The sequence below is a fragment of the Pyrenophora tritici-repentis genome, chromosome 8, assembly GCF_003171515.1.
Source record: "Pyrenophora tritici-repentis strain M4 chromosome 8, whole genome shotgun sequence".
In the NCBI taxonomy this organism is placed as follows: domain Eukaryota; kingdom Fungi; phylum Ascomycota; class Dothideomycetes; order Pleosporales; family Pleosporaceae; genus Pyrenophora; species Pyrenophora tritici-repentis.
Window position 1 is genome coordinate 580109 of NC_089397.1, and position 13639 is coordinate 593747.

Consider the following 13639-nt stretch of genomic DNA (forward strand, 5'->3'; position numbering starts at 1 on the left):
AGGGAAAGAAGATCAGTGCTTCTCTTGCCATGGGTTTTCTGGGCCCTTTTTTCTCTTGTCTCGGCGACATCTTGCGCATGCTGTCCTTTCTGTACAAAGATCGACATCTAGAACGCCACACTTTCATCCGTATTGCCGGAATGTTCTGGGGTACCACCCGTTGATCAGCGTCAACAAAAACGACTTTGAGCGTCACATGGTTCTTAGGGAAGGGGACCCGTGCAAGTAAGAGGACATAGAAGGACCTGTTATTACACTTGTCAAGTCTATTGAAGTGTATATTTGCTCTACTTATATGTCAAGTTTGATCGCTGAACTAAGATTAGATCTGCAGGGCTACTCCCATATGCAGACACTGATCGAAGATGGGACTCGGGATGACGCGCTGGTATACACTCATCGCTCGTTTGAGACATAGGAAATATCGTCCCGGTGCAGGGGTCCGCGCCGGGTACATAACGGTAGTTTGAAAGTGCCCGCCTAACTTACGGTATATGCCCGCGAAAAAAGCAAAGCAGAAAGATAAGAAAGTGGACCAAGGAACTTTTAGAGCCCCCAAGTCGGAAGACTGACGCCGTCTATAAGGATCGGAGGGTCGTCATCTTACTAGATCGTGATGCCCACCGACATCTCGTGATGATGAGCGAGTAGAGTGAGACCAAGACCTTGGCTATCACGTACACGCCGCGCGTGTCCATGTGCGCTAAAATGCAGGAAGAAGAGTCTTTTGGAACTTTCAAAACACCGAGGGAGGAATGCAGAGGACAAAGAATACCGATGGAGAATCATCGCCGACAGGGAATGTCATAGTCTTCTCAAAGGGGCTGTTGACTTCCGCGTAGTCGTTTGGCGAGTAAGTCGTGAGCTTGCGGCATCTAACCGTGTACAGCCACAGCTGACTATGCGGAGCCCGTCGTCGCGGGTAGCCGTAAGCGTGGACACGGGTAGCATCGCTAGTGTCAATACTGTGATCGACAGGCTTACGGATATATAGTGGTCCGCGTGTGGTGTATGTAATAACTCGCGGCTGAATGCGCCGGTCGAGCCATGTCTTTGACAAGGGCCATGGGTTTGACACTCAAGTTTGAAACGTTATTGGGAAAAAGAAGAACACTTTTGTTGGATTCATTCTCTGATCTTATTGTCGAGATCTGAGGGAGGGTGTAATCCCAAACCGCCCCTAGCCATTGAACTTCTGGGATCCCATTCTATGTGTTGTGCCCGGGATTGTGGCCGTGGAGTCGAGAAGCTTTGAGCGGGACTCCTGTATTCGCGCTGTATCTCTTTGTTGAAATGGTCAGGAGTATCTGATCGGGGGTTCTCGATAGCGTAACTCGCCAATCCAGGAGTGAAGTATGCGGCCGGGGGTGATTTTTGGTCAAAGTTCTTGAGTTCGAATTGGCGTAGCACGTCGTCGGTGGGCTTCTTGGCGTCCAAGGATACAAACTCGCGATTTTTGCTGAACTTGCTTCTGATGAGGTCCCGCCATCCTGAAATCATGCTCCACCGGCCGAGTAAGAAGAACACCTGGATTCCAGCAAAGGAAAGCATTATCAGGACTGCAGTGACTGTGGATTGGTTGACAGTGAAGGCCTGGCCGACCTCAAAACATGGGGACGGGTCCTCGGAATTTTGCATCAAGCACAAAATAAACGGGTAGAGTTCCTGGACATTGGAGGTGGCATGTGTAGTGACGTTGTTGAGCCAGACGAAAACCACGGAGAAGAAGATGACATCCACTAGAATGAAGACCACAATCATGATACCGCGCCATTGGAGATAGAGGACTTTGCGGACACGTCGGTAGACGACTCGTGCGGAACGCTTGCGCAAGCTCGTCGTGTAGGATGGAAGACCGGCGCTGCTCTGGGTTTCGGTTACGTCGTCACTGAACATGTTCTGAAGATAGACCTTGATACAATAAACGAAGCTGCAAAAATATGTTAGTAGTGTGGCATGGGCTGTATATGAGCGAACTTACGTTGCTATCTGGATGACCGTAGCACCGCCAGCTATAGCCAGTAGTGGTCCCCAAAAGTCTTTCATCGAGTGCTCAGCGTTCACATGGCAGACGTCGCCAAACCTGAAAGAGACTCCAGTGATGGTGATGGTGAGAGTGAAGAAGGTGGCTGCGGTCGACCAACCCAGGCCTTGCGCCCAGTAAAAGAACTTCTTTCCTGGCGTGACGTCCCAGCAAATTTGAAGATGCATAGAGAGGGCGCGGATAAAGATCCAAACAGCTATTGACATACCGCCAGAGAGAATGAAAGCGCCTGAGAAGGCGCATGTCAAACTCGAATACATGTCGTTGGGGGTAATCTTGTCATAGCACTGCTCCGGTTGGGCGCCAAAGGGTATCACAAAGCCAAGCTAGACATGTTAGCATATAGTAGTCCCAGTGATTGGCAGCAGACTTACAGCCATGAAGATTGCGGCAATAATCAGACAGTAGCTGAGATAGTGTCGGCGAGTCTTCTCTGCCGGTAAGACCGCATATGTGACCAACATGAAGACCAATAATATAAGACCGACAACGTTGAGGACTTCGGCGGTGCGATACGCTGTGTTGAAACCTGGATTCATCAGCAAGGTTGGTAACGGTATCCAGTCAACAAGCGCTCACTCGCTGGGTATAGGAAATCTGTCATCGGACATGGTAAACAGCATACGAGGCCAGTGGTTCCGACAGGCGCACAGAACCTTCCTTCGACGACTGCTTCGTTAGCGATTGTGTTAAGATATGGAATCGATGTACTTACAACCGCCATATCCAAACTGCGCCGCATCGAAGAAGGGAGGAGGACAGCGCCCTCGGAGGGCCGCTATTGATGTGGTGTTGTCGACCATGTTGCAAGCCTTATGCTCTTTACGAAGATTCCAACCAGAGTGTATTGACCATGTGTATCATACAAGTCTGACCAGCAGTCTTACTTGGGCGCAAGGTGCGAGGTCAGATGCTTATAGAGGATGGGTAGTGCACCCGGTGAGAGAGTTGTCCGCGCGTGAGCCAAGTAAATGAGGTATGCGTGCTATAGGGCGTGATCTTGTTATGCAATGCCGGGCAGGTGAAACCGGTTACTGTGATGGTAGTGCTTGACAGAAAGTCCGCACGTCAAGAAAACGAAACAATAAAATGTGGAGTGGTGATGTTCCCGTTAGTCTAAACACGGCACGTCTAAAGAGCGGATTAAGGTTTATGGTCGGATATACAGGCACTGGAGGCCAAAGCGAGTGAAAGACAAACGACGGGACGTTTTGGTAGAAGTAGAAAAATGCCGGTGCGGCATGAGGGAGGCTGCTCGATGCAGGACGAAGCCCTTGTCATGACCATGGCTCCTGGTTGGGCCGCCTGAGTGTAAGTAAGTACTAAAGTTCAAGTGGAGGCGGCGATCCTGAGAAAGGGAACAGACCACATGCCCCTGCTGGCTCAATTGGCCCTAGCTTAGCGTGGCCTGACCCCGGAAGGCCTCCAAAGTAGCCAAGACCACCAGTGACCAGGCATGCGAAGACGACCAGGATGCGCCGTCGGGTCCAGGCACAGCACTCGTATGCGGCTGGGTACTGGCTCTATGGAGCCGAAGGCACCACCTTCAGCTTGAACCTCTTTTCCCACTCGTGCATCGTGATTCGACCAAATCCAAAAGGGCATCCCACCCCGAAGCGCGCGACCACTGCCGAGACAGCCTCCACGGGCGTCTACAGTGACTGAGCGCGATGCGGCGTGGTTTTCCACCACCAGCAAGAGGCCAGAAGGCCTCACACCTTTCCAACACGCAATCTCGTGTGGGCTCTGATGGAGGCCCCAATCCCGCCGTCTCCAACGTCTCACGATGGCAGAGACTCACTAGACCGTCTGATTGGATTGACCCTGCAGCCACCATGCATATGCAATAGTGCTGCTTGATCGAACGTCGCCTGGCAGGACCACATGTGCCAGTCAGCCTCTGTACGACTACTGTCGCGTGTGTGTACGTCGTGTGAACTCCTTTGCGACGGTAAGCCCTTAGCAACGTCGGAGGATAACCGTTGAGATAGTCTTCGTGGAGTGGAGTGGGTTGCTATCAGTGGATGGGGGTTTTTCGTCCCCATCTCTAGCCGGCATGGCTCATCCCCAATACCGGCAAGCCCGACTATTGCTGGATCCACAAAGGCATCATGGAAGGCGATTGTGTATCCGAATCCGATGTGGGACCTGGTTCACTTCAGCTGGCCTCGCAGCTCACCGCGTGGGCCCACGGACCTTAGCTCTAGTTAGAAACGTCAGCAGCTCTCAGGTATGTCGTTCAAATAAGTAAGACCAAGATGCCCCGGCCTGCCAGAGTCATTACACGTCTTAGTAAAAAAGCCTGTCAGGCACCGTTGATGGGGGGCGACCCGTCCCTGGAACATCCGAAGTTTCGAGCCCCCTTTTGCCGCTTTGGCGCCACCATGTGGAGAAACCCAACAAACGCGTGCCGACGCGTAGAAGTTTCTGCTGAGTTTAGTTTGGTAATATGTTTGTCGTGACCGGAGCACCGCGACTGCTGCGCCGCAAAGTCGTGTGTGCGGCAAAATTCACGTCTCGAGTCAATGCGAGGCTTGGTGGTGCCCATGCCCCACCATCTCTCTGACCAACACAAACAACAATCTTCCGTCTCAAACATGGGCATCATGTCGCTGAGACGCTTGGGACCTATCACTATCTTGTCGTTCGCGACTCCAAACACCTGGGCTATTCGACTTTGCATGCGAACATGCGCTACGCATCAGACGCCGTCTCGGTCCTCTGCCGTAGGGCGGAAAAGTGCATTAGTCCGGCCCCGTGCCTGCAGGCCGGAGAACCCATACCCTTAGCATGTCATCACTCTCAACTAAACCTCCCGGGAATCCCAAAATACGCAAATACATGATTGGCGGATAAGTAACCAGAATCTTACTTCCGGCTCACGGTGACCCAAGGTTTGACATAGAGTCATACCGCAAGGACGTCTTGAAGCTCTCACATGTCTGAATGCTGGTAGCACACATGTGGGGCGATTGACGATTGGCTAGTTGTTCGGAATATGCTGGATATGTTTTCGCTTTCTGTCACTCAACGTGCCGCTAAGAGATATATTTTCACTTCGTCAAACCCTATATTCCGCACCAACTGAGCACTAAGCCTTGCACGAATGACCGCTTCGTGTCATATGCGATCAGTCTGACTAAATCTGACTACAGACGTCGGCGCCTGCCACTTTCTACCGGCTCACGTGTCAGCCAACTTAAGACCGTTTACCGGGCTCTCCGCATCGGGTACTACGTGACCGGCAGCTTGCGCATCCAACGGCTCTGCAGATTCGCCAACTTCACGTCACCAGTACTTCATGAGTGTAAAATTTGACAATCAAGATACTCAAGACCCGAGTACATCGCAATGATGCACGTGTAACTTGGACCCTTCCTTCCGATCTACCAACCGCCGATATACGAATCGCGACTGCGAAGTGCGACATCGTCAGACTATCAGGAACATCCAGGAGCCATCTGAGCATTTCGGTCCGAGTGCGATCTCTTCCGCATCTCCCGAGGTCGCTTTAGGTACCACATATCGCCGATATTATAGTGGAATACCACAGGGTACCACCTGGATCATATATGACAGTCCACCGTGGATTATCACCCGTCGCGTGACCAGACGCCCGTCCCTACGCTTCGACGTCGACAAGCCTGTCTCTCCGACAATTTCTGCGTCCTCCGCATCACAATATTCAGACTACGCGTCGTTTATACCTCGGACTCGTGCCGGAATAGACCCAGTGATGGTCGTCCACATTCCGTACACGTGGACGTCATGGGCATCCGACACGAAGCACTGATCACAGTATTGCATTTATCCTTTTCAGCTGCACCCTCCTATTTTGAGATCTGCTAATGTCGAAAGACCACCAATACATATAAACTAGAACCTATCCGTATAAGGGTCCTGTGGGGGTCCCTGTACGTACAGTATGTTGGGGCTCATTTACCCACGTGCGCGTGACTCATCTCAAAGATACGATCAGCATGCCGTCTTAGACGCCACACGTCGACGCGGTTTACGAATGAGCCAATGCTTGTCGCTATGCGCATATACTACATTCACATATGTCGGTTAGAATACGATGATAGCCAAGATGGCCAAAAAGAGAAAAAGGCGTAATTCAACGAAATGTCCGCTTTGTTCCAGCTGAGTCCACACAATGGTTTTGTATTCCCTACAACGCGGCCCGCACTGAAGCATGAATTTGGCAAGCGATACTTCCACAATGGATTTGGACTCGCCAACGACCGGGGGTCAAAGTCCGAACAGGATAGTGCGTGGAACTCCGAGCCGCCTTGTCATCGCTTGCGTTTGTACATCCGTCATTCCGCACAACGTCTTCTCCACACCATCCACACCAATACAGAGCTGCAAATTTTAGATATGAGCCCGCAGCCCGCGTTAACAGCATAATATGAGGCTGCGATGGCTGTGTGAAATGCAGGTACCCCCGCATTGCCCAGGACCGGGTAATTGGGTCGACACGTGAACGGTACCTTCACCGGAATATATACCTCTCTAGAGACATAACAATACAAAAGTTTGGGGTTCATCTTCAGCCACCGTGCCACCGCGGGCTGGCCCCCAACGTCCCGCAAAAGCACTCATTAGCAGTACGTACCAGACCCCGACAACCGCATCCTTTCCCTCGGGAGTGCGCTCTTCCTTACGTAGAGATTCATGCGTGCATGCCTTATTTTGCTTATCAATACACTGGCGGCACGCGATGGCTTACTGGATACTTTATACGAATATGTAGCATGGACAGGCTCAGTGTGTTTGCTCGGTCCGAGGAAGAAAAAAAGACGTAATAGTCTCGTTTCGTCAGTGTGCGAAAAAGCAAAGCCATTATGGAGACGTTTAGTTCCAATCTAGGAAGCCTAGTCACATGATTGAGCCCCAATTTACTTTACGTACAGCGAGTGTATCGTCTTCCGCGTCTCCCCTGCATTATACATGATGTGGGTCCATATCTCTGTGGGACGGCTGCTGACAGATCCCAACGTACTATCATAGAGTTGACCTTTCGTGAGTGAATGCCCAAGCCTCGTAAGCGCGAGCAATACATTTGGAAGAGGGCGACGAGAAGAGTGTAGTCGTGCTGAAGCAGTTGCTCGGAGAAGGATACAAGCTATCCACATCAAGTGTACCGAAACATATGCTGGTGGGGTAAAAATGCATTTTCTTCAAACTACGTCAAGTCATTACTAGGGAAAGAGAAGAAGAGAAGAAGAGAAGAATAAGTCGTCAATAGCAAAGGCCTCCAAAACACCATCAATCACTCTGATCATTCCAACAATTTCTTTCTCTCCTCAAACCAATTTTGTGAAAAGAATTCCCTCTTTACCAATCCACTTGTAATGAAACCCTTGACCCCCACATACTTCCTCCATGCAAACATCCCCTCATCAAACCTTGCAGCCTAAGCAAGGTCCAATACCCATACGAAATTCTCCGCTAGAGATGTAACAGCCGCACTACTCGCATACGAAACAGGTGCTTCATCTTACTCAGAGTAGCCCTCAAACGCTGGCACCACGTCGTCGCCCATGGGCGGATAGTACTGCTCAGCAGAGTTCGCACCACCAGGCGCAGAAGAATAGTAAGCATCCTCAGACTGATCCTCCTGTGCCATCAAGCCCATGGGATCCAAGCTACCATCAGCGCCCAGAAGAGCCATCAACTCCCCATTACTCAAGTGCGCAGCATTATCCAAGCTAGAAGCACCAAAGTTGACGTTTGTACCCTGGCGTTTCCTTTCTTCATGACGCATGGTGCGGACGGGAACGGGATAAAAGGCTTCGCGCTTATAGAATTCAGCATGTGTGGGGCTGGATAGGGAGACGTCGGTGGAGCGTTTGGTGAGACCACCGACGATATCGAGATTGAGATTACCGAGTAGGAGACTAATAGCTGCGTTGAGGAGCGAGATCACGACACTGAGCTGTGCTGGGGAAATCGTGCTGGTTACATTGCTTGGGACGAGGTTTGCGGCGGGGGCAGGGAGCGCGTTGGTTACGGTGCCGACGACGGTCGATGGGTTGACGGGTAGATTGCCAGCTAAGCTGACACCTCCAGCTGCACCAGTTACCGTGTTGGCGATTGACGCAGGGTCGAGAGAGGTGGGTAGGCTGCCGGTGACGGAGATGCCTCCCGGTACCACGTTGTTCACAAGAGGCACTCCAGCAGCGACGGATCCAGCACCTCCGGTGGCTGTGTTGAGGACAGAGTTTGGATTAACAGGTAGACTGCCGACGCCTGGAAGGCTTCCAGTTTTTCCAGATACAGCACCGGTAGCCGTGCTGACAACTGAACCGGGGTTAACAGGCAAACTCCCAACAACTGGAAGACTCCCTGTGCTACCAGTCGCAGCACCAGTGATAGACTGAACAAGTGGTGGGACAGCCTTGGGGGCACTAACAACGCTCCCTAAGCCAGAGAGCTGACGACGTCGCAGTGCTCTACTGGCGATGCTTCCACCAGTCAGACCACCGACAACAAGAAGACCACCCGTGGCACCTCCAACTGTACCAGTGACAGCACCAACAGGTAACCCACCAGCGGTATTGGTTACAGTGCCAACCGCGCCAGTTGCAGCATCAAGTGGAACTGCCTTGGTTACGCTATCAGCCGGAGTGCTGTTCAGGATAGCCAGGGCCTGCTTGACAAGCGCAACAATAAGTGTATTGACATCCAGTATACCAGTCGGGAGACCAGTCGGTAGACCCGTACCAACAGCTTCCGTGCTCCTCTTCTTCATCTCCAATGATTCACTCGAGTACGGACCAAACACATCCCGAACAGTCGACGGCGGAAGAAGATTCTGAATGATATCCAACAGCGGCTGCACAACTGCAAGGAAGGTCTTCACACTAACATCCGGCGTAGTTGGGAAGGGATACACCGAAGAAGGCATAAAAATGGGGTCCAGAGGCGTCGTCATACCAGGATCAGAGATGACGGTCGCAGTGGCCTCCGGTGCGGAATCTGTAGTCGTGAAGCCATAGAAGTCGACGCTACTGGAAGAAGTGGATGTGGGCACGGGCGACGCGGTGAAGTAATCGTAGGTGATGGATGGATCACTGTAGTTGTAGATGGGTGTTTCTTCTGGGACAACAGCGGAAGTGGATACCGGTACAGCGTCAGATGTAGCATTGAGCAGTTCGAAGGGCGGGATCATCTGAGGGTAGGCTAGTGCCAGGGGCAAAGAAGAGAGGAGGAGGAGCCTTGCGGCTGCGGCGGGGATGTTGGGGGAGCGAGACATGACTGTTGCTTACGCTTGGTTGAAGAAAGCGGAGTGTGGTGTTGGTTGGGAGAACAGGGGTTGTCGAGACATGCCATCTCTCATATGGTGCTCGAGGAGAGGCACATTCCTAGGCATCTTCCCCCGCTCGCGTTGGATATGTACATTCCACGAAAACACCACCTAGCTTGGCACGTCAACATCGCGGCCCACGAGGGTGGTATGGGTAAGGGGAAAGAAGCAAGGAGGAGGGGGTTTGGTATTCATTTCTTTGCTCTTGGAATCGCGGGACTTGTACCCGGGGATCTTTTACTCTAGTGTTCGTATGAGCCACAATGTGCTCACTGTCTCCTGTTTGATGGTTCAACGAGACTCAACCTCCAAGTCCTCATAAAGCCCACCCAGAAATCTTCCCGATTACGCAGTACGTCTATCAAACCAAAGCATTGTCCAAGTGTTCTGTCATAGCCGTGTGTTAGCGTGAACGGTTGGGGCGGGAAAAAGGGAAAGGGAAGCACATACCAACTGCGAGGATCGTAATGTGACGGAATTGTGGGTAGTCTTTTTTGTCCCAAAAAAAGCAAGCATGTCCCGTGGGAAAGACGCTGAATGTGGGTGTGATACCCAAAGGACACCAAAGGAAACAAGCCAAGACACATATTTCTTCCAACGTCGTTTGAACCGAGTCAAGGAAAGTGGCAGGTGTCACATCACCAGACCGCAAGAAAGACAGGCGGGCTACGACAGGAAATCGAAACAAGAAACCAAGCATTCGGGTCTACAACAGCTAACAGGCCAAGTTGATGTTTTGACAGATCAACCCATGATACGGTCTTTCTTGGACTTTTGCTTGGCCTTTGCTTCGTTGGCGGATTGGGCGTTTCGTTGTTCATTCTCGAGTTTCTGCTGGGCCTCTTGGACTTTGCGCTTGCGGTCTTGTTCCCATTGCTCGATGTCGGTTTGCGTGAGGGTGATGGTTGTTGGGGCGCGTCGGAGCATTGTGGTGGTGGGGTTGGGGGGTTGTGGATATAGTTGTTTGAGTGGGTGGGAGGTTTATGATAAACGCTTTGTCACGGAGGGTTTGATCCGAGGGGTCTGTTTGTGATGATCACTTAGAACCCGGATAAGTAATCGAGTAGTCGTCTGCAGTGTCGTAGTTTCGCAAGCGGCTTTTAAAAGGTTTGTTGTTATTCGGTCGATGACCCAATTTGTTCTTTTACAACAAGCCACGTGTCAATCATGAGATGAGGTCGTTGATAGTGAAAGCGCAACGTTGATGCCCGAGAGTCTGTGAGACGAAGAGGGCGGAGCACGTGGTGCGGGAGGCGGCTCGTGGTGCATGATCCCTGCACATTGCCAAGACGTTGCGATCTCGAAAGTTTGGAGTGGTAGTGACGGCACCGAACATGTCCATCCATTGCGCCATGGCACAACGACAGATGTGCCCTTCAATGGGCGCACTGCGGCGTATATTAGCAGCAGATGCATCGGCTGTATCAAATTGCTCGACAAGGGGCCTCCACAGCTCTGCGAAGAGGCTTGAGGAGCAGCCCAGCAACACACCACCGGCCGCCCGTACGCCCTCCAGATTGGCAGTGGACTCCAAGTCCAATCGCTGACATGAACGTAGCCGTCCCAGTAACCCGAAAGACTCGTTCTGCTACCGCTCTGAGGCAAATCACCAACCTCCAGAACCGCAAAGCCATACCCGGCGCAGGCGCCCTCGCACGAGGCTCCTTCCCCAGCGGCCAAATGGCACGTCGAACCTCCCCGTCCGTCGAGCCTGGTTTTATACCAGACGGCGAAGGTGCCCCGCAGAACGCTCAGTCTGGCGCCGCCAACACCCCCCGCTTCGCACGAAATCCCGCTGGCCCAAGAATCACCCGTGTCTCTGTCCCGCCCCCGCCCCAAGGGCAAATGGTACGCGCCCCTGCTGCCCTCCGTATCGGAAACGCTGCTCGGGGACCCATGGTGCGAGGCCCAAACCTACGCGGTAGAGATGCCAGCAAGCCAGGCGGGCCCGGTGGAAAACGAAAGGCCGGTGGAGCGGGCAACAACCGCGGCGAAGGCGGCCCCAAGAGGCGTGAGAGGACCTCTGGCGGCGACAGCAGCATAGGTACCACAATCGCCGAAACCGATCTCGGCACCACCATCTCAGACAAGATGTCACAGCAGCTTCTGCGTCTACAGCGCAAGGAATGGGACCGCGTGCCGTATGAGCCCAAGTACGCCAAGGACAGCTTTGCGGCGAACGAGCTGATACATGCTGGGAGGGAGCTGTTCAAGGGCGAGGTTCCACCGATAAAGATCTGGGGCCCGTTGGAGAAGCAGATTGGTGTTGTGGGTATGTTTGGGGCCGAGGCGCATTTGAAGGTGAGGAGGGTGACTGAGGATCATTGGCGGTGGGGACACACGGGTGACGGTCCGACACCTGAGCAGGAGGTTCCTGAGGCGATCAAGGCGAAGTGGGAGTGGAAGAAGGAGAAGGTCGCTTCGCCGCGGGTAAAGGCAGCATGAATATGTATATGACGCTTGTACAATCATAGACGCGACGACAATGTACACTATGGCGCGGTGTTGTGTTCTATTGTTTCTATGTCGTGAATCTCATACACATGTCTATGTTAGTCGAGCATGACCGCCGAAGATGTCATCTCAGCGGCTCTTTCCAACAATAAGCTCAATCGGCTCACGAGCTGTATAGTCCTACTTCGATGCCCAGGCAACCTTGTACTTGAATTGCGTCGGGAAGCTCTTATCCGTGATGAGCAGTTCCTCACCTTCCTCGACCAGGTCAACCATCTTCTTCTCCAGATTAGGACGTGTTTGCTCCTCAAGGCCTGCAAGTTGCATGTAAAGCGACTTCTCTCCTGTACGGATTGAAGGTTTCTTGAGTTGACTATACAAAGTTAGCAATTATCTCGGTAAATGAACACATGAACGTACGCCTCTGGCCTCTCCGCAAGCCCATCGATAAACTCCTGCAACGTGATACCAGGGAGAACCTGAAGGGGTCTTGCGATATTGCCCTCACCGCAGACAGGACAGTCGTCTTTTTTCTGGTGCTCAAAAGTGTACGTGTATACAGAGTCGTCACCAGTGTACATCATGTAGTTGTCCATGCCAGGGTATCCCAAGAAAGGATTGCTGTTGGTGGCGATCTTGAAGGCCTCGTTACAGCAACTCGCTGCTACAATGGCGTTTGTGCTTGCAATTGCTGGGATGATGTTTTTGACAACACCTTGGGTCATAATGTAAGTGACGCCTTCGATGTTGAATTCCTTTGCGCGAGCGGATGCTTTGTTGAACAGCCATGTGATGTGCTCTGGGTCGTCGGTATCGAGAGTGATGTCTTTGCGCTCCTCTTCCCATGCAATGATGTGTGCCCATTCGATGCAGTGTTGTGGCTGCCGGGGAATTGTGGCGAGGGTGCAAAGGGGTACCGCGGCACGGGGAGCGTGCATGTCCAGCTGGCACTCGATGCACGATGTCATGGTAGGGAAGATGACACGTGCCTGGCCTTTAAAGCCCTCGGTTCCACCATCAATTAGCGGCTTCATGGAGTCGGGGTTGTTTTCATCCACCATGCCCACAAGCGTCGCATTGATCCATCGGCGTGCCTCGATGCTGTCCAGACCACATACTATGAGGCCGAATTGCATGTAGTAGCTCTCATCTTTGTCCTGAATCTTGCCGCAGTAAGGAGTAATCTTGACGTCCTTGACACGCTTCTCTACAAAAGCAGCAGCAGTTTCAGCTTTGTACTTTCCCACATCTGAGGCACGAAAGAGGAATTGTCGGTTGAGGTTGCTGACATCGATTGTATCCATGTCGATGACGTGGATGTCCTTGAAACCTGAAAGGGCGAGGTTCTTGAGAATCTCGCATCCTAATCCACCAGCACCGCTGACTAACGTCAGTACAGAGACCGGATGGGTAAAGTTCAGGTATATTGCGATGGCAAACTCACATGACACTACGTGTTGTTAGCTTCAGATTCTTGCGTCTTGGATGATTGTATCCTTACAGAACTTTAAGGTTACTCAAGTATTCGATCGCCTGCTCACCAACCATAAAGCTATCTTCATCCGTAAAAGGCCCCTTGCGGGTGAGTATGTTGTCTAGGTACTTCCTGGGGCATCTTAGTCAAGAGCTCGGAATAGATTCGAGACGCCAGCTTACCATCGTGCCCGCGGGCTGGCTGTAGAAGCAGCGCTCATGTTGTCCACGCTGACAGCCATCTTGTAGAAATACGATGAAGATGAAAGTGGAGACAGTCAAGTGTAGCAAAGCGGTAGTCACAGGCATCAGAGTGTAGGTGATTCGCCAAGACGCTAGCATGCGGGTCTGCGGGC

At 52.2% G+C, this 13639-nt stretch overlaps 5 protein-coding genes across 5 annotated transcripts; 1 reads left to right on the plus strand and 4 right to left on the minus strand.

Moving 5' to 3' along the window:
- Window positions 1–1125: 1125 nt before the first annotated feature.
- Window positions 1126–2847, minus strand: PtrM4_136710 (uncharacterized protein; the record flags this gene model as incomplete). Its single annotated transcript, XM_066109311.1, has 5 exons — window positions 1126–1930; window positions 1982–2370; window positions 2419–2573; window positions 2624–2713; window positions 2760–2847. 5 exons carry the CDS (start codon window positions 2845–2847, stop codon window positions 1126–1128), a joined length of 1527 nt encoding a protein of 508 aa, XP_065960233.1.
- A 4700-nt stretch (window positions 2848–7547) lies between these two features.
- PtrM4_136720 (uncharacterized protein) lies at window positions 7548–9305 on the minus strand (the record flags this gene model as incomplete). The annotated part of the gene is made up of 1 exon (XM_001938263.1): window positions 7548–9305. One exon carries the CDS (start codon window positions 9303–9305, stop codon window positions 7548–7550), a length of 1758 nt encoding a protein of 585 aa, XP_001938298.1.
- A 795-nt stretch (window positions 9306–10100) lies between these two features.
- Window positions 10101–10283, minus strand: PtrM4_136730 (APC-CDC26 domain containing protein; the record flags this gene model as incomplete). Its single annotated transcript, XM_001938262.2, has 1 exon — window positions 10101–10283. The coding sequence occupies one exon, from the start codon at window positions 10281–10283 to the stop codon at window positions 10101–10103; it is 183 nt and encodes a 60-aa protein (XP_001938297.2).
- A 425-nt stretch (window positions 10284–10708) lies between these two features.
- PtrM4_136740 (APC-basic domain containing protein) lies at window positions 10709–11801 on the plus strand (the record flags this gene model as incomplete). The annotated part of the gene is made up of 2 exons (XM_001938261.1): window positions 10709–10859; window positions 10915–11801. The coding sequence occupies 2 exons, from the start codon at window positions 10709–10711 to the stop codon at window positions 11799–11801; spliced, it is 1038 nt and encodes a 345-aa protein (XP_001938296.1).
- Window positions 11802–11990: 189 nt separating this feature from the next.
- On the minus strand, window positions 11991–13525 carry PtrM4_136750 (NEDD8-activating enzyme E1 catalytic subunit; the record flags this gene model as incomplete). Its single annotated transcript, XM_066109312.1, has 5 exons — window positions 11991–12183; window positions 12231–13190; window positions 13255–13260; window positions 13312–13416; window positions 13467–13525. The coding sequence occupies 5 exons, from the start codon at window positions 13523–13525 to the stop codon at window positions 11991–11993; spliced, it is 1323 nt and encodes a 440-aa protein (XP_065960234.1).
- Between the last annotated feature and the right edge of the window lie 114 nt (window positions 13526–13639).